Below are 18,340 nucleotides of genomic sequence, written 5' to 3'. Positions count from 1 at the left end.
TTTGACGGGGACGACTTCGACGATGTGGAGGAGGATGAAGGCCTGGAGGACCTGGAGAACGCGGAGGAGGTGGGTGTCCCGTGAGCCACCGTGCCGGCCGGCCCGGGCAGGCTCTGCTGGTACTTCAGGCCTGCGTCGCGGCCCAGCTAGGTGGTCGCTGGGGCTGGGGGTGGTCTTTCAGTGCCGCGGGGCCTCGGTGTTGAGCACAGCCGAGCTGCAGCGCTGGTTTGATTTCCCCAGGAGGGACAGGAGAATGTGGAAATCCTCCCCTCGGGAGAGCGGCAGCAGGCGAACCAGAAGCGGATCACTACTCCCTACATGACCAAATACGAGCGAGCTAGAGTCCTGGGCACTCGTGCTCTCCAGATAGCGTGAGTATTTTGCTCTGTATCTCAAGCATTGCCACAGCTTTTTCTCCCTTCCCAGTGAAAGTTGCTTTCCTCCTTCCTTAAAAACTCTTGGATGTCATGTAATCCCTTACACGACTGCTGAGCTGGCAGGTCACCATCTTGGTCAATGCTGAAGCACATAACCATGGGCCTGTGGTCATATGCAGCCATCTCTTAGTTGCAGGTGAAGTCTCTGTATTTCTTCCTGGCTAAGGCTGTGGTACTTGTACCTAGAAAGAAAGGCATTCAGCAGCTACAGTGAACTTCCCTCGATCACAGGCAAAATGAGTAGGGAATGTGACGAGCTGATCCTAGTAGAAACTAGGATCTTTCATAAGGGAGCCAGTGGGGGCTGGAAAGCTCAGAATTGGTTTGCAAAAGTCACGTGTTGGAGGGAGGGATGCTCCAGAATGCCTTCAGTTAATACCACAAGGCTATAGGAATTGGGAATGGAGTAATCAATATGAAATGTGTTTTAAGTGCCATTGCATTGTGGCAAGCTGTAAGTTTTTTAAAGTATTTGGTATAAGTGGGGCCTCATGTATAATAAGTAATACCATTTAAATCCTATTTTAAGTGCTGTTAAGTCTGTCTGCTCTTAACTTCATCCATTTACCTGTCTAGACTTGTTTTAATAATACATATCAAAAAGTTTTGTGCTTTATTAAAAACTGCCTTATGAGTGAGATTATTAGGCTGTGGCAAGGTTTGTCTGAAAGCACATCTCTGAGTTTCATTTTGGTTATATCCACCCTCAAAACGATGCCTCTCCTCTATATCGTTTAGAAGCTTGTAGGTGGTGAGTATATCTTGCCTTAATCATCACTTTGCCAAGCTATTCTTTGCACAGTCTTCACTCTGTGAAACTCTTTTGTGCACATTCTTTCAGCTGGTGGAAGGCCAGAAAAATGGGGGAGGCAAGATGGGCCTATGCCAGGCCTTTAATCCCAAACACTCTGGCGCCTGGTTCTGCTTCACCTACATATTCAGCCTTCGGTGCTGAACCTAGGCCAGCAGCAGCCCCCAGTGGCCTTATTCATGCATAACGTGAACTTTCTTTGCTGCCACTGTCTAATGGGCAGATAATCGTCACCCATGTTTGTTCTGTTGTTACAACCCTCTGCAAAATGCTTAATTTTTTCTTCCTAGAGGTAGAGTGCATCGTAAATCCAGCCCCTCGCTTCCCCCCAAACAAAGCTTGGAAGGTGTGAGCAAATCAGAATGTAAGAGATGTGCTGGAGTTGTAGGAGGCATGCTCATTTTAGTGTTTCCACTGTCTTCATTGGATTAATTTTATAACTGCTTTTTCTTCACATAGGGAGGACAGCAGAGGGTGACTTAGAAGGGTGTGGATCTGACCAGCTCGTTAGCACCAGCTGGTCAGCAGAGGCTGAGGGATAGGGCAAGAGGAACATTCAAGTAAAAGCTCAGTCCATAACCACTTGCGGGAATTTTCTTCTCAAAATGCATAAAAAAGCAAATCAGATTGGCCAAGGTCCCACCATCCTCCTTTACTGGCCATTGTCCAGGTGACGTATGTAGGCATGTACTTAGCTGTCCCTTTTTTTTGTGTTTGCTCAAATGCCTGTTGATGTTCTGTCGCAGGATGTGTGCCCCTGTGATGGTGGAACTGGAAGGAGAGACAGACCCCTTGCTGATTGCCATGAAAGAGCTCAAGTAAGTCCCAAACTTTGTGGTGAGCGTATTGATTTCCATAAAGCCAGCAGTCCCAGCATTTAGCATCTTATTCCAGGACAACCTTGTCTTCCCTTAATAATAGTGAGCCCTACAGTTGCCTTCCCCTTTTTCACCTTGGGACTTCTCCACAGCTGTTCTCTCCCATCCTAGCTGCTCGTGCAACACACTGACACACTGATGATGAGGAGTGCTCTGACCTCTTTTACTTTGGAGTCCAAGTGTTCTTTATTTCTACGATGAGAACCCAAGGTCCTCGTCTTTCTGGAATCAGTTTAATTCCCTGAATGGAACTGATTTGAAGCAGCCCTCTGAACAGACCAGTATTCAGAGGAAGTGCTGGCAAAAGAAATAAGGGTCAGGCTGCTGGTGTGGAGACCCTGTTAAGAATGTTCTTTTTTTCGCACACTTGGCTTACTGTGCTTGCAGGGAGGCACATCCCCTGCTTATAGAAAGATAAATAAATCCCTTCTGACTGTAGCAGAGGCAGCTTTTGCATGACCACTTACAGGCCCACCTTTCTACAGCAGAGCTCGGTGCTGGCCCGCCGTTTGCCAACATGGTCGGTGACCTAGACCACATGCAGGTACCCTTCAGGCAGAGCAACTGGACTCCATTACTGATTAAGTCCCTGTTCTTGAACTGAATTGTCCCTCTGCTCCCCCAGTTTCTTAGCGCATTATAGTTGCTCTTGCAGCTTTTATATCTATTACAGCTCCCTTTATCACTGCCAAAAGCTCTTTAGGTCATGTTCCTGTCAGATCTCCAAGCTCAGTCTGAGTTACTTCTGGTCACTGCTTGAGCTCTAGAAAGTAAGTCAGGATGTGTCAGAGTATAGTGGCATCCTATTTTGTGCCAAAATTCAGTTGTAATTTTTGGCGTGAGGGAGCTGCTTTGCTACTGGAAAAACAATGGCCCCGAATATGATCATGAAAGAAGTTGTATTACTTTTCAAGTCTGATACGGTTGAAACCTGATGCCCTGGTTAGATTCCAGGCTGTCTGATTACATTCTGCTGACTTAAATCTACTTCCATTAAGTTAAATTGTGTTCAGCATTTTCATGCTTTCTAATTGGAAGCACTGGTAGCAGATGCTATGTTCCACCCCAGCAGCACCAGGTTTTGGTACTTGAATAGTCCCTATTTCATGTATACTTCTTAAAATGTAACTGGTGCTCTCAGGATGCAAAATACTCTGTAAATATCTGTTTGTTGTGAAGGTTCTCAGAATTCTGTCACTTTTGTAGTGTCTTGTGGGGAAAAATCTTCCATTGGTCAAAAAAAATGCATTTGTTCTTCAAGTCCCTTGATTATTTTTTTCCCTATATCTATGTTAGATGCTTGGTGGTGTCTCATAGTGGGTTCAGATCACAGGGTTCAATTCCTGCTGTAGCAACAGAGGGGTGACCTTCTGTAGGTCTTTGGTTGTTTTGAGTCTAAGGGTGCTCAGTGCTTTGCACCTACAAAGCTGAGAAGGTTGTTGGGACTTCCCTCTACTATGTAATACCAAATCACTGGTGCCACACAGATGTCTCTTAAACCTGATGAGCTTGCTGAAGCCACTGAACGCCTCAGTTCCCATTGCATGCTGAAGTGGTATAGTGAAGGCTCTGGCATTTCTGCTGACCTCTCTGTCCTCCCATCAGAGCACGCAAGATCCCCATAATCATCCGTCGTTACCTACCAGATGGGAGCTATGAAGACTGGGGTGTGGATGAGTTAATTATCACAGACTGATCAGCCTCCAGCCATTGTTTTGGTTCTTTCCTTCTCCAGAGATGTTTCTATTTTTGTTTATATTTGTGTAAATAAATTATAAACTTCCCAATTTTAAGTTAAATGTGTTTGTGTGGTTTTTTTTTTCCTCCCACCTTCTCTTTTCTCTCAGTCCTGTGTGCCCAGGAGAAGACTCTTCTCTCTACGAGCTTGGTCACTATGCTTTCTTTCAGTATCATGGGCTATATTAGTAAGATTAGGGAGCCAAGCGCCATGCTTTTCTTGTAGCTTTTTTTCACCTGCGAAGGCCCTACCTTTTAGCTAGGCTAAAGACTGCAGTAACTACTTCCTCCTCCTCCAGCACCGCTCCTCCCTGGTTATAGACCGATAGCCAATTAAACTTCCGCTGTACAAACATGATTTTGCAGGTACTTTGGCTTCAGACGGACTCCAGCCCTCCACCCCTTTCCCTTCTTAAAACAGGAGTGCTGGGACATCTCCATTGCTTCCCCCTAGACAGTTGGGCCTTTGTGCCCTGAGCAGGTTGCTGTGGAAACCCCCAATTTCCTCTCTGGCCAGAACTGGCTGTGAGGCTTCTCAGGAGTATCGTAGAGCCGCTCTCATCAAATCACCTATTGTTTCCCTGCTCCTGCTGCTTATCAGAAGTGGGGATCCCCTTTCAGTGGCACTGCCCCAGCCGGAAGCACAGTCGCCACTCGCAGTCCCACCAGCTCGATAGTTGTAGGTTCTTGCTGCGCTTACTCCTTGTATAGCCATTCTCTGACACACGGTGGAACTAATGTTCCTGGGTATGTGGGTGCTCTCAGGCCATCTCGGTTATACATACTCTGGTGGTTCTTAGGGTGGCACAACAGTAGTTCAATCCTAGAGTTCCTTTAATCTGTAGTGTGATGAAAGATCAGTCATTTGTCCCCTTCAGGTACCGGCCCTCTCGCCTCTGATGTCCAGGGAGGTTACGTGCTCAAGTCAAGAGTTGGGTGGATGCATTACAATCTGCGCAGGCTTCCAGCCAGCCACTACCCAGTCTTCATTTCTTGATCTGTGCGCTCCGAGGTTCTTGCTCTGCATGAGGAAGATCTGAGCTCTTGGGCAGAACACGCCGAGTCTTTCTCAATTATCTTATTAAAAAGTGCTTGTGAAATTTTTGGTTTTTTAAAGAGAAGAAGGGGCAAGGTGCACCTCACCTATGGTTTATGGTTTACCTTCGTTTTTCTCTTTACATTGGTCCAGGGAGAATGTTTCCAACTAGTTTGTGTTAAAACTTATGCTTGTACATAAAGTGTTCATTCTCCAGGCTGTATGTGTGGTCACTGACTGCACATGAGCATCCGTGTCCCAAAGGGAGTTTATATCCACCTGCCTGGGAACTCAGCTCATATAACCAGCCATGAATGTCATTCTCTTACTGCTCCCTGTAAAAGCACCAGTCCATCCTTCTTTTGGTGTGCACAGGAGGGGCTGGTTTTGGAGGCGATAATGCAAGAGCTGAATGGGTCCCTGAGCAAAATGACAGGTCAAAGGGAATGTGGAAATGCTTGCAGGTGTGGGAAGGGGGTCGACTGAGGAGCACAAACGCTTCCTGGTCCAGGCCATCCTTACCAAGAAAAGGTTAATTTGCAGCACTGTGGCCTTCAGCCTTCTCCCCCCACCCTCCATGGAATCCTTTAATCACGTTGGTGCGGTGAAATTTCAGCCCTGAAATGGTGCCTTTGTGCAATCGTTTTGGCGTCCGCCATGGAGTGCGGGGGTCGTTTTCTTGTCCTTTTTTTTTTTTTTTTAAATGGATTCTTTGTTCCCTACCAGCCTCCCCTCCCCAGCCTTGCATCTGTATCAGATACGATTAAAGGGATAGGGAAGGATGCCGGGCCAGCTCCTGCTAGGCTGCAGGAGGAGTGGTTAACCCCTCTGTTACCAGCGGCATTCTTAGTTGTGAGGACCCTCCTAGATGAGAGTAGGCATCTCCTTCCACTAGAGAATGGTTTTAGGCAGGGCCCGCTCGCTTTCTTAATTTGCTTTTTGAAGAGCTGGAGGAGGGTACTTGTGTGTGGTTAAGAATTTTCTTTTCCTGCTCTTCTGTTCGTCCACACCACGTCTGTTCTCTCTCCCACCCTTGTGATCAGCTCTCCTACCCCTAACTCCACCATGGCTTCCCTTCTTCCCCACACATGCTCCTGACCTGCTCAGCAGTGCAGTAGTTCTCTTCTGTACTCTTCCCACAGCCTGTAATTTGGGGTAGAGATTTCTCCTCTCCAGTGAATGGCCACAGTCTTATTTTGCTTGGAACAATTTAGCCGGCATCACCATTGTTAGACCCATTAAGCCATTCTGCTGATGATGCTCTTGGCCCGATACCGGATTTCGACCAAATAGTGCTGTGAGTTTTAAAAAGCTTTGAACGTGTTCCACAGTTCCTAGACATCCTGCTTACTCTACTCACCCATAAAGTGTTTAGTGAACACAAATTCACTGCATCAATCACATGCATCAGCATTGAAACCCTTTGAAATCAATTTGTAATTGTTCTGGAGTCTCTATGTTAATTGGGGTCCTACCTTGCTACCATTGGCCTTGAGAGATGTTCTTAAGCAGACCGATGTCTGCTGTACATTTTCTCTCCACATTTTCAGATAGCCTCCCAGGACTTGACTACACCCAGGACGTTGTCTTCAACAAGTAAGATGTATACATCTGTTCTTGAATATACTCTGTGTGTGTTAGTGTTTGTATTTAGCTTCTTGCTTGTGGAAGGCAAGAGGCTGGGGGGTTGAGTTTCTATGGCGAAACTAATGGTTGCTTCCAAAATACACAAGTTTACATATGTGGGGAAATTTCATTTTGAAGGTACATCATCTGCCACCTGGTGATGAGGTACCAGGATGAGAAACCCCATGCTCCTATTCTGGAGATCGTTAACAATCAGGCTAAGAACTTCTTGGGTGAAGCACATGCAAAACAATGCTTTTCTTAATTGCACATGCTGAATCTTAGCTGAAGAACAGAAATCAGTTTTACTACATTTATCACTGATGAAATAATGAGCTGGAGTGTGAACAGAAGATGAGTTTCATCTCCGTGAAGGTGTCTGGTAACTCAGGCAGAGTCCTCTTCATGACAGGCAGAGGAATGCTGTGCACAGGATCCACGTGGTGGGATCCATCATACACTTACCGGGGCAAAAAAACGAGACTTGCAGGAAAGAGGTCAAAAAAACCCAGACACGTGAAAATGAAACTTTTAAGTTTATTATTCCTTATGTTTAATGCAAAGTTAATGGTGCTAGGACAGCATAGAGACTGGGGAAAGGGAGGTAGGGGAGGAAGGTGCTACTTGCATAAATAAGGGGACAGGGCTGGAAGAGGTTACATGCGTACAAGGAGCAAACATTCTACATGATCTTTTCAGACACCACAAGGATAAGTCATCCATAGCTAAGGGAGGCAGGAAGGGCATCTGACAGTCATATCAGCAGAGGGATACAGCGGCACCGATCACAGTCCACGTTTGGTCAAAATATTTTATCTTTCTAGACAGGAATATCCATTGGAAGGTCCCACAACATGTCTCTGCGATCAGTTGCCAGGAGTCATCTTTTCCTGCAGCAACTTTTGTGCCAGTTCACTCCCTGGCATGACAAACCACCCCAGTCCTGGAGGTGACAAAGGAGAAGTAAGCAGACTGTCCTTACGTGTTGGGCTGAAAAACGGAGGTTGATCTGACTGCGAGAGCTGGTCGCTTCCAGTTTGAAACCCAAAGGGGAAAACAAATTCCTTTGCACCTAAAAATAGGCATCTTTTCTTTACACTCATCCAAGATTGGGTGCGTATGTACCTTGCTTAAAGCCACAGGAGTATCTTTCCATCCTCAGCATAGGTAGGAGGGAGGTGTTGACTGACTGGAAGACATGATGAACAAACGAGCAGGGATGCACACCCCATCAGCCTGAGTTTGGAGGGAGAGTTCAAAGAGAGTATTGGAATCAACTTGGGACGTTGGCATGTGCATAGTAGCTTTCTTGGTTCCTCTTCTTTTTAGGCAGGCACAGTCAGACATGGAAGAGCAAGGACCAAGTTTGCTCAGAGGTTGTTTGGGATACTGAAGAGATTAGAAAAGACTGAGATGCCAGAAATGCCAGACATAAATGAACAATATAGAAAATTGTAAGAAAGGAGGATTCACCCACAGCACCTTAATGATTCACTGGTCCTTCCCCACCTCTCCTGCACCTCCATACATGAACACATATGCACACACAGGCTGTGGTATGAGTAACGCTAAGACTAAAAATGCGGTTCCTGAGTCCTACCCATTGTTCAGGCAAGACTTAAAATCTCCGTTTAGGAAAGAGAGTGGGATTAAACAGAGACAGGATGGAGAGAAGAGGTGGGGAGAAAAGCTAGGATGCAGCTGTGGAAATCAGCAGGGAAGCAAGTGTAGGTCGGTCTTCCATTGGGGTTCAAGATTCATGCATGTGTGAATCGTAGGTAGGACTGCTGCACGACGCTGATAGCAAGGAAGCCGGCCGTGCCGTCCTCCCTACTACTCCTCCCATAACATGTTCACCAAGGCTGAGCAACCACCCTTCACCCGCAGCAGGTGACAAAGGGTTGGCCATTGCGGCCTGTTGGAAACACTTGCTAGCTCCCTGGAGCAGTCTGGGGAGGAGAAGGAAAGGACAGTCTCTCTCATTGTACAGTCCAGAGTGCGCACAACGAAACCCACCACAGACCAGTCACTCCATGTCTAGAATCCTCCTTATCTAGAAGGCCAATAAGGTGTCACAAGCCAGTCCCGTGGCCTGTGTGAAATTGGTAAAGGGCGAAAGGATGAAAAACCTTCCTCTAGGCGGGTAAGCCAGCGATAGCCGGGGTCAAGAAAGGCACTTCTGTATACTCAGTGGGTTCTGGTGGCTGCATGGCACTGAGTGACCTCGGAGTTCAGAGGCTCTTCTGCCTGTGCTGATTCTTCGGAGCCTTTCCGTCGCTGCTTCGGTCACCGTCCCCCATTCCCTATGGTCTGGAGAGAGTCGTATACACGGGTTGTTCCCAGTGTGTGGGACTATGGGACTGTGGCACGGAGGGTGCAGGGTCAGAGATGGCAGTGTAAAGGGGACGTTGGGAAGGTCCCATATAAGAGAAGGCAGAGTAGAGGCCAGAGGCTTGGCTGGAATGGCTGTAGTAGGGTCCTGAAGGCTGGTGGTCCGGGTAGTCAAACTGTGGCCTGGAGATGGAGGGGAAGGCCGAACCGTAGTGGGGCAGACTCAGGGATGTGTAAGCTATCTGGGAGGTTGACGGCTGGTCGGTGTAATGACCTCCAGGGGCAGACCCCTCCGTTTTCACCTGGGCCTTGGAGTCTACCACCGATGAGGTGGCAGTGGACAAGGAGACTCCATGCTGCTTGGAGATCCAGGCAGAGTGTCCGCTGGCTGCAGCCAGGGCGCTCCCGAGGCCGTAGCCAGCAGCCGCCGCTGCCGCGTAGCCCCCAACATGGCCTGGGTGGCCAGCGTGTCCGTTGGGCGGAAGGTATTGGTCAAATTCATTGACATCAAAGGTCTCCATGTTGGACATCACTTCATGGCTGATCTCCCCGATGTCCACATTGCCAAAGTCAATGTGTGGCTTTCCCCCTTCCCCCAGGGAACGCCCTTCTCTTTTGGAGTCGGCTTTGCCTGCCTGCAGCTCGGTCTTAGGGGTGGTAGGAGGTGTGGGGGGCCCATGGCTCTGACCTGCAACGTAAAAAACATTTTGAGGAGGAAAGAGAGAGAAGAAATGAGTTACTGCTTTGTTCCTGGGCTTTATACACATGCCAGCTACACTCCTCCCAGCATGCCAGCGAGTGGAGACTTCAGTGCAGGGAGAGAGAAACAGCCAACCAAAACCAAATCTTTTTTATCATCTGGATAAAGAGGCAGGGTGCAACAATACCTTGCCTGACCACAGGAATGCAAGTGTCCTTGAAACTCAGGCATGTCCCTATACTGCTGACTCCAGCAGAGTTTTTTGGGTCATGAGCAAGGTGTGAGACGCATCAATAAGGCTTTCACTGTGATGACTTGTCTGTTTTTTGAGCCTCTGAGTTGGCTGTAATCTATCAGTAGGTTCATGGAGACCTGGGACTCACCTGAGGAATGTTCTGGATGACCATCGGACATGGGCGACCCTTCGCCAGGATGCCTGTGATCCAGGTGGGCATTCTTGTAGTGGGCTTGGATGGCCGCAGCCCCGCCAGCCTCCCCCTCCACCTGGCCTTCGCCCTCGCCCTGCGTGGCCTTGCCGTTTTTCCGCCGGCGGGGCTGGTACTTATAGTCGGGATGGTCCTTCTTGTGCTGCATCCTCAGCCTCTCCGCCTCTTCGATAAAGGGCCGCTTGTCGCTTTCGTTCAACAGCCTGCAGAGGCCACGGTGGTAAAGAAGAGAAGAGGGGAAGGAGAGGGGCAGGTAGGTCAGAAAAAAAAAACACCTGTGCACAGCATCGTGGGACACAGCATGTAAATCCAGATGTGAGGGTGTCGCCCCATTGAGGGTATTTCCCAGAACAACAGGGAGAGCTTGGAAGTATTTCAGTGGAGACAGCAATGTTCTCCTCCTCCTCGTTAATTATTAAGCCCTGATAGTGGTTGCTGCCAGCGCTGGGTCCCCCTTCACCAGCTGCGTGATGCTTCTCACCTCAGTAAGTTCAAGAGCCTCTTTTACATTGCCCAAAGGCAAAGCACAGCCTTCCATAGCCTTGTAAAGTAAGGCCGGACAAGCTGCTTTCAAAGACTTTGGGCAAATTAAGGGTAGTTGGGATCATCCTTCAGACTAAGGTAGTGTGGTACCCTTCTTGCTACCTGTAGCGCTGCCTCCTGCATGTCTCTTGTTCTTCCTCAGACTGTGTTTATTGCAGTTTAACCTCCCACCCTTCCACAGCCTCTGCTCCAAGTTTGAGGCTCTACTGAGCACAAATGGCAGCAATTGGTGTTGGCTCCACAGTACTCATGTTGCTGCGTGGAGCTTGCTGGGCCTTTAAGCATCTTGCAATATCCTAGAAGGTAATTAAAGAAAATTTTGAAAAGGAGAAACAGTGTATTCTGCTATTCCTGGAGCTCCTGCTCACCAAACATGCATAATGCAAAAGGCTGAAGCACAAAGGACAAGCCCTTCTTGAACTTAGCTGAGCAGTTGTAAAAAATTTAGCTGCTGCATTGCTAGCCTTGTAGAAATAAAGCTTTGGTCTGTGGATGAAAGGCCCTGCAGAAATATAAGCTCCTTCTCTGTATTCCTGCCAGATCATGGGCTGCTCTAGTTAAGATAGGCTCTCCAAAGAGAGAATGGCGAAATGTGCGGGCAGGGTGGCTCGGAGCACTTGAAGATGAGATCAACCTCATTGCTCAAGCCTTTAGCAGTGTCTTGGTTGGACGCATTTCAGTTTGATTTTATGATTTTCCCCTCAAATATTCTTGTGACTCAGTGTCATCCTGCCTCCAACCAGAAATCAGTGCTCTCAGAAGGGACCAGTCTTCCCGTGACTTGCAACTCCAACAGCCGTTAGAAATGGCAGGGCTCCCAAACGGCAAAACATATTCCACTTTTGAGATGTCCGTGCCTTTTTCTCCCCAACAAAAGAACTACCTGGGGATGGGGCTGTACCAGCACCCTGGTACCCCTGAAGCCCTCGGCACTAAAATGTGACCAGTTCTGTTAAGCTGTAGGCACTGAGGAAGATACAAAGGCCTGAACTGGCCTGAAAAACTGAAGACGAAGAGGAGGCATGGTTCAAGGAGCACACAGGTAAATCTGGTGGGGGATCAAAGGGGTCACCAGCAAGTAATGGGTTGGTTCCTAAGCACTCCTTTTCCCCCTGCTCCTTGTGGATCCTCTCGGCCAGCAGCCAGAAGGTGTGTGGCACGGGCTGGAGCCCATTACGGTGCTGACCTGGGTTCACTCCAGGCAGCCTGAGGAGGTCGCGGCCGCACACCACATTCCTCCACTGCCTTAATCCCGGAGATTAAAGCAATTGAGCCTCCGTGAATCCAACACCAGCTTTCCTGTCTCTCCTCCCGCCACCATACACCGTGCTCACACGTCCCAGAGGGCCCTAATCCCTCAGCCTGCGCTGCTCCAGACAGCCCTCCAAGGTGCCCTAAAGGATGTCATGGCCAACCCTTGTAGACATCGTGGACTGGGAGGCGGCGTTGCCTTGGCAAAACCTTCATCTTTGCAGAATGCCCCCTCTCCACAGGAGATGGAGAATAGAGGCAAAACCTGCAGTCTTGCAACCTGGGATGTATCAGTACAGGGCAGCCAGGCTCCGGCATCCCTGCACTCCCAGCCCAGATGGTGGTAAAGCTAATAAGATGCTGTGGTTGAAAATGAAAGGTCTCTTTCTATGTGGGCACCTCTCGGAGTGAGAGGGCTGGAGGCTGCACAGCCAGCTTTGATCTGCATGGTGAGCTCAGAGCAGAGCCTCCCATGGAGATCAGAGCTCAGCCTCCCAGATCCATCTTGTGGATGGCATGAACCAGAGCTGCTTGAGGCTATGCAGGACTCGGATCCCTGCCCTCTGAGCTATGCCTGAGTGCCTCACCTCCTCTCCCCTTGACAGCAGCCCATGGGTAGTGCCACCAGCAGTGCCACCAGCAGGACAGCAGCAAGTCCTCTCCCGGTGTCTTTGCCTTCTCCTTTCTGCTGCCTGCTCCCTCCTCCCTCCCGCTGGGATCAGAGCTCAAATCGGCTTTAGCAAAGTGAAACTGGTGCGAGCAGGCAAAGGCCAGGAGATTTGGGGGGATTTGGATTTCACTTGCTTCCTGCCCGCCCCCTCCTGCCCCCCACGCTCCCCCGGCCATAATGCAAAGGAATCTCGCACGGGCAGAGAAGTTATGGATCACAGAGCAAAGCCCTTCATGGGGCTTAACTGAGCCCTTGCCACCCTCCCCAACCCTGAACGCTCACCCCTGAGCCGAGGGGAGAGGGGCAAGCATCCAGCGCCCCGCTCTGGGAGGAGAAATAAGGGCTAGAATCTTTCTGCCCATCTCTTGCAGCCGCCCCTTCTGCCGCCTGCCATTGCACCGCGCTGTGTGCCAGGCGACCGGCTCGGCGGCCAGTGGGCTGACCCTGTGCCGGGACTCAGCTGCCGATGAGTCAGTGTGGTGATGGTGTTGGGCATCGGGGCTGATGCCAGGAAAGGGCTGGCTGGGAGCAGAGAGCAGAAAGCTCTCCTACATGTCCATGGCCCTGGATTTTGTGGGCACGACCCTATTCCCTGGGTGCTGCCTCCTCCATGCAAAGATCCCTCCGTTGGGCCCCCTCGCTCCTCCCTACTGAGCCTTCCTCCCCTTCTTCCCATGCCTTGCTTGTTTTCCAGAGGTGGTGCTGGCTGGCATTTTGGCTGAGAGTCACGCCGACATTTTCAGCAGCCGGCCTCCATTTGAGAGCTGCTCCCTGTCCCACCCCGGGGAAGGAAAGCAGCCAAGGCGAGATTTTGTGACCGTCGAGCATGAAAACCCTCCCTTCTTTTTTTTTAGTACATTTGGTTCATCAACTGCACCCTAAATGAGCACAGACTGGGGAAGATGGATGCGGCCATAAGCTCCCTGGCACCGCACTTGGGACCAGGCAGGTAGCATGGCCATCAGGGCATGTCCTGCAGCCCTTCCCAACAAGGGCTGAGCCCATGGAGGACGTGGCGGTGGCACAGAGCCGGAGTAAACACCAGGCTTAAAAAAAAAAGCCTGGGCCATTGCAGCCCGTTTTGCAGAGGAGGATGTGGGACGGCACTGGGGTTATCGCTCAATCTGCTAGCTGCCTTTCAAGATTTCCCAGCCTCTGCCGTCCCCACCCAGTGCGGATCGCTGGGGACGTGCTTGGTTTAATGGTGGTCTGCAGGCGGTCTCCATGCTCACCAGCGTTCGTCTGTCTGCCTAATGTGCCCTTTGCCTGTATAAGCTCAGAGCAGCCCATGGGGAAATTTAAGTCACCCACATTTTCCAAAGCGACTAGTGATGTAGACTGTAGAGTTTGGGTGGCCATCTTGTAAGGATGGGCATACGCGAACAGCCAGGGCCCTTTGCAGGGACCCTCATCAAATGTTTAAGATTAAGCTGTCCAGAGCTGAGCCTGGCTGCTCGCAATTGTACCAGTGTGTAGGAACTGTACCCTGGGGACAACATAGATGAGGGCAGTGGGAAGCTCAGTGGAGGAAGACCCAACTGTACTGTGGCCGGAAGGTGAGGCTCAGGACTAATATCCTGGTAAATTTTGTGGGCTGATATTTCTCCCCAGCCTCACAGAAAGACATATGCATGTGGTCCTATCCACGCCAGACACCAACTGCACCCATAACCCAGTTTACTCTGCTGTACAGTCCCCGTAGGGGCTGACGCAGCTCGGAGATCCGTACCCTGCACGAAGGACAGCCGGAGAGGAGAGTGGTTCATTGCCGGGTGGCAAACCCAGCAGCACAGAACAACTCCAGGCCTGATCCCGCAAGCTTCTCTAGCTGACCCACACTCCCTGGCCACGCAGTGCCCTAAGAAACACTCAGAGACCCTGATCTTTGTCTGGCAGCTGTGTCCCCCTGCTCCGAGTCCCATGTGGCCAGCAGCAGGAGCAGTGCCCTGGGAGCAGGGAGGCAGTCGGGTGCATGAATGTGGCCACGGGCTGGGGACTGTCTCCCTGCACTCTGAATGTAATACCTATGGAGGGTTTCACTGCTCTGCTATATTTACAATGGAAATGCAGTGTCCAGAGGGAGGCCGTTGCTCTGAAATCTGGCAATATTTTGCAATAAAGGAACAATACCTTGAAATACCACTTTGGGAACAAAAGAGCTGAGTTCCCCCCCTCCCAGAGTTTCACAGCCTGGATGCTGGCAGCCGAGCCCCGGGAGGGAGCAAGAGCCATGGTAAAGGGAACAGAAGGCAGCGCAGAACAAAGCAGGGAAGATCATCAGATAAGAGATCCACAATCATACCCTGCCGTTGACTTCCCAAAGAAATCCCTTTGCTGGGGTTATACTAGATGCTGATGGGTCGGAGTAAACGGGCTCATGCAGCAGAGGGAGAAGCTAATGCCCAAGGGCTCGGTTCCTTGTGAGCAAGGATGTTTGAAGCCACGAGGAGACCTTGGTATCAGCTGCTGGACGGGGAGTGTTTTGCTTCTGCTTGGAAAAATACTTCTTGGCTCAACCAAGGTTGAGGGCTTCCTCCATGAAATGCCATCAGGGCAGGAGAGAGAATGAGAAGGCCCGTTTTCCGTGAGCCTTGGTTTGCGTTAGTTGGTGCAAGGTGAGGGGGGGGACAGTGCTGGGGACTTGTGGCAGAAAGTATTTATTTACAGATTGATGGGGTTATCAGCAGAGACCTTCAGATAGGAAAGAAATGGCACGGTCAGCCTGACACACTTGGCTTGGGCGCGACGGCTCTCTGCACATCCACCGGCCGGCTGCAAGCAATCAAGGCAGCCTGTCGGTCTACCGGAGGAAGGAGGATTGGGTTGGGGAGGGTACGTAAAGGACCCGGGGATCCACACAAAGCCAAAATGAAAATGGGCACAACAAACTGGTGGGGCCAGAAGGACGAGCGTGTGTGTGCTGGCAAGAAGGGAGAGCATCTCTCTGGGTGCAAAGGGAGATGGGGACGGTTTGAGCCAGCATGTTGCAAGAGAACCTGCTGAGGCTGGGACTGTTGCAAGTCTCTTCCTTTCTGCTAAGCCACAGCCCCCCCGTTCTAGCAGAGTCTTTCCTTGTCCATCTCGCTGCACCTGCATGGCCTGCCAAAACTGGCACCGTCCTGGGAAGGATGAGCGTGGGGCTCCAACTGCGTGGCTCCCTTCCCCCAACTTTCCTCCTCGGCCGTAACTTGGTTTCCCGCTTGCTCTTCAGCACTGCGTGGAAAATAACCCCTGTTGACATTGGGACCTGAGTTCAAACAGGCTTGAGGCAGCCACCAGTGAGTTAAGTTGGATGGGGCTCAGCCCGATTCCTGCTAGTGCACAACTTGGCCCAACAGAGAGGGTGAGCCAAGAGAACAAGATCTTAGTGAGAAACATGTGGAAAGGGCTGCCACCCAGGGTGGAGGTAAGCTCTGCTGAGAAAGCCTTCACTACATCCAACCAACCACTACTCTTGCCCCAGAAACCGACCTTGCCTGCTGTGAGGGGGTTCCCCACAGGGAAGAAATTTCCCTCAAGGGACACCCTTTCCATCCCGCTAAGACTCCATCCTTTCGCATGACCACACAGCCCTCTCCAGGACACCTCCAGACCTCAGCCCTTGCACTACCCTTCCGCCTGCCCGCTCTTACCTCCAGAGCTTCCCCAAGGTCTTACTGAGCTCGGCGTTGTGGAGGTGCGGGTACTGGTCAGCCAGTTTCCTCCGGGCAGCCTGTGCCCAGACCATGAAGGCGTTCATGGGCCGCTTGACATGGGGTTTGCTCTTGTTACTTCCATTGACCCGGACAGGCATGGGTACCAGGGTCCAGTCATAGCCACTCAGCACCTGGCTAACCGCCTCACGGATGCACACTGGGAACTTGTCGTCATCTGCCTCCGAGTCTTGCTGTTCCTTCTTGACCTTCCCCATCTCCCCGTTCCCAGAGCTGGTGAGGTGCGGGGAGTTGTCCGATGCCATGGAGGGTCCTGGTGAGAGGCAGTGGTGGTCTTCAGACCCCACTGGGCTCATCTCCACCTCCGAAAGATCTTGGTCGTCGGCCATCGTTGTTCTCAAGCCCTATCTCTCTTCCTTCTTGGTGTCCTTCTTCTCACTGGGGAAGGGAGGGAGGAAGACAAAAACAAAGGAAGGAAAGGAAAGAGAGGGGACAAAGAGGGAAAAGGAGAAGAAACCACCAAATCTGAAAGGGACTCCAAGCTCTCCGAAGAGCTGGCCACGAGACAGGGGCCACTCGATAAAAGCGCGAGCAAAGCAATTGCCGTGCACACCGCAAAACCCGTGATCGTTGGGGGTGGGGATGGGTCGGGGCCCCTGATTAATTGGGATATCGCTCCCTATCTCTGCAATCATCTGGAGCTGACATGTGCGGAGGGGCCTGCAGCAAGAGGGGTAAGGGGGGCTGAGGACCTGAAAGGAGAGAGACATGGACTGTCCTGGCTGGGTGCAGCTCCCCATGGGGAGCGGGATGGCGGGGACAGCCACAAAACTTGTGTGGGTAAGTGCCCCTTTCTTTTGAAGATGTGCAGTGAAATGCCAGCGCAGTGCCCGGGGGGAGGCGTGGGAGGGGGAGCGCTGGCACCGTATCGATAAACCAGAAGGGACTATATCCCAGCTATCACGGAAGCTGAGCAGGCAGCACCACCGGGCAGGGAACCAACCCGGGCCCCGAATCCGCACCCGGAGACCCTGATCCCGGCTGTGGGAAAGTGCCTCTGCAGGGACACCCCATCTCTCACCCTCCTCTCGCAGCTCATAAACCAAAGACTTAAAATACATCCTCACTGCCTCCCCAATACACGCCTGTCTACGTGTATGTATGCATACTCACATTCACATATATGTATACACACACACAGATACAAACAGAAACCAAGTTTAACTTTGAGACAAGCTAAGGCTTTGGGTTGCCTGCCCCGCACACTCCTCTCTCCTGTCTGCAGTCGCCTCTAAAAGTCCCTGCCGCCGTGCAGCCGTTCCCCCCTTGGAGAAAGAAACACTCTGAAAATAAAGGCCTCTCTATTTCCCCCATCCAGAAATTAAAAAAAAAAAAAAAAAAAAAAAGAAATTAAATAAGAAGTGATAGAAAAGCATGACTCTGGCTTAGCTGAAAAAGAGCCAATGCAGAGCAAGGGCTGCTATCCCTCCAGTTTCAGAGGGCGACACGGACCCTCACTGGGGAAATCAAAAAAAGTAAGAGAAATTAGAGGGGAAAAAAGCGCGAGTGAACGTGTGCGCGTGTGAGAGCGAGCTCAGGTAGTAAAACTTACGTGGCTGGCCGGTGTGCCGGGCAGATCCTGCGAGGGCTGTGATTTGTATCCCAATAGCCCCCCTGTTCTCCCTCCCAGCCCCGGCGGCGTCGGGGCGCGCGGCACGGGGAGGCTCTCAGGCAAGTGCCATTCCTAGAGGGAGGCTTGGTTTTTACTAATACCCCGGCTGGATGTCTCTAGCTGGCTTTGCTGCTTAGCACCGGGGGAGGGAAGGGCGGAAGGTGGAGCCAAGCACTCCTCAGAGCCAGAATATGGTCGGTCGGGGACAACGGGGAGGGGACGCAGGCAGCCCCCCACCCCACCTCGGCCGCTGGCATGATCCCCGCTTTCCCCCAGTGTGGGCTTCTTCACGAGAGCCACCGGCGTTGGGCTGCTCTCGGCGGTGTGGCTGCCCCAGAGATGGTGCTGGAGGATTCAGCCCCAGGGGGTTTGGGGTGGCTGGGTGCTGGAAGGGGTCTGAGGTGGTTTGGGGAGATGGGTGTGCACCTCAGGACTGGGATCCCCCTCCTTCCCCCTGCTAGCATGGTTGCTCCTTCAGGGTCTGATGCCCCCCGTGTGCCCAGTGAGTCCCTGGTCTCCGTCACAGAGTCTCACAGGAACCCCAATGTG

General features: G+C 51.2%; 2 protein-coding genes across 2 annotated transcripts; one reads left to right on the top strand and one right to left on the bottom strand.

Annotated features, from left to right (window-relative positions):
• Positions 1–3,905, top strand: POLR2F (polymerase (RNA) II (DNA directed) polypeptide F; the record flags this gene model as incomplete). The annotated part of the gene is made up of 4 exons (XM_009881888.1): positions 1–69; positions 241–371; positions 1,995–2,066; positions 3,732–3,905. Coding segments are annotated over 4 exons (363 nt in total), but the record flags the coding sequence as incomplete, so codon positions are not given.
• Positions 3,906–8,828: 4,923 nt separating this feature from the next.
• On the bottom strand, positions 8,829–16,508 carry SOX10 (SRY (sex determining region Y)-box 10). Its single transcript, XM_009881838.1, has 3 exons — positions 16,099–16,508; positions 9,940–10,205; positions 8,829–9,544 (listed from the first exon to the last, which is right to left on the bottom strand). The coding sequence occupies exons 1-3, from the start codon at positions 16,506–16,508 to the stop codon at positions 8,829–8,831; spliced, it is 1,392 nt and encodes a 463-aa protein (XP_009880140.1).
• Between the last annotated feature and the right edge of the window lie 1,832 nt (positions 16,509–18,340).

Source organism: Charadrius vociferus, unplaced genomic scaffold (genome assembly GCF_000708025.1).
Source record: "Charadrius vociferus isolate BGI_N301 unplaced genomic scaffold, ASM70802v2 scaffold413, whole genome shotgun sequence".
Lineage (NCBI taxonomy): Eukaryota > Metazoa > Chordata > Aves > Charadriiformes > Charadriidae > Charadrius > Charadrius vociferus.
The sequence above is the reverse complement of the archived record's forward strand: the minus strand, read 5'-3'. Positions and strand labels throughout refer to the sequence as shown.

Bases quoted from the DNA above. Each gene is read 5' to 3' on its own strand.
- SOX10 (XM_009881838.1), bottom strand. From the start codon at position 16,508: ATGGCCGACGACCAAGATCTTTCGGAGGTGGAGATGAGCCCAGTGGGG. The intron at 10,206-16,098 runs GTAAGAGCGGGC...TGGCCTCTGCAG, and splicing joins ACCTTGGGGAAGCTCTGGAG to GCTGTTGAACGAAAGCGACA. The intron at 9,545-9,939 runs GTGAGTCCCAGG...TTTACGTTGCAG, and splicing joins TCATCCAGAACATTCCTCAG to GTCAGAGCCATGGGCCCCCC.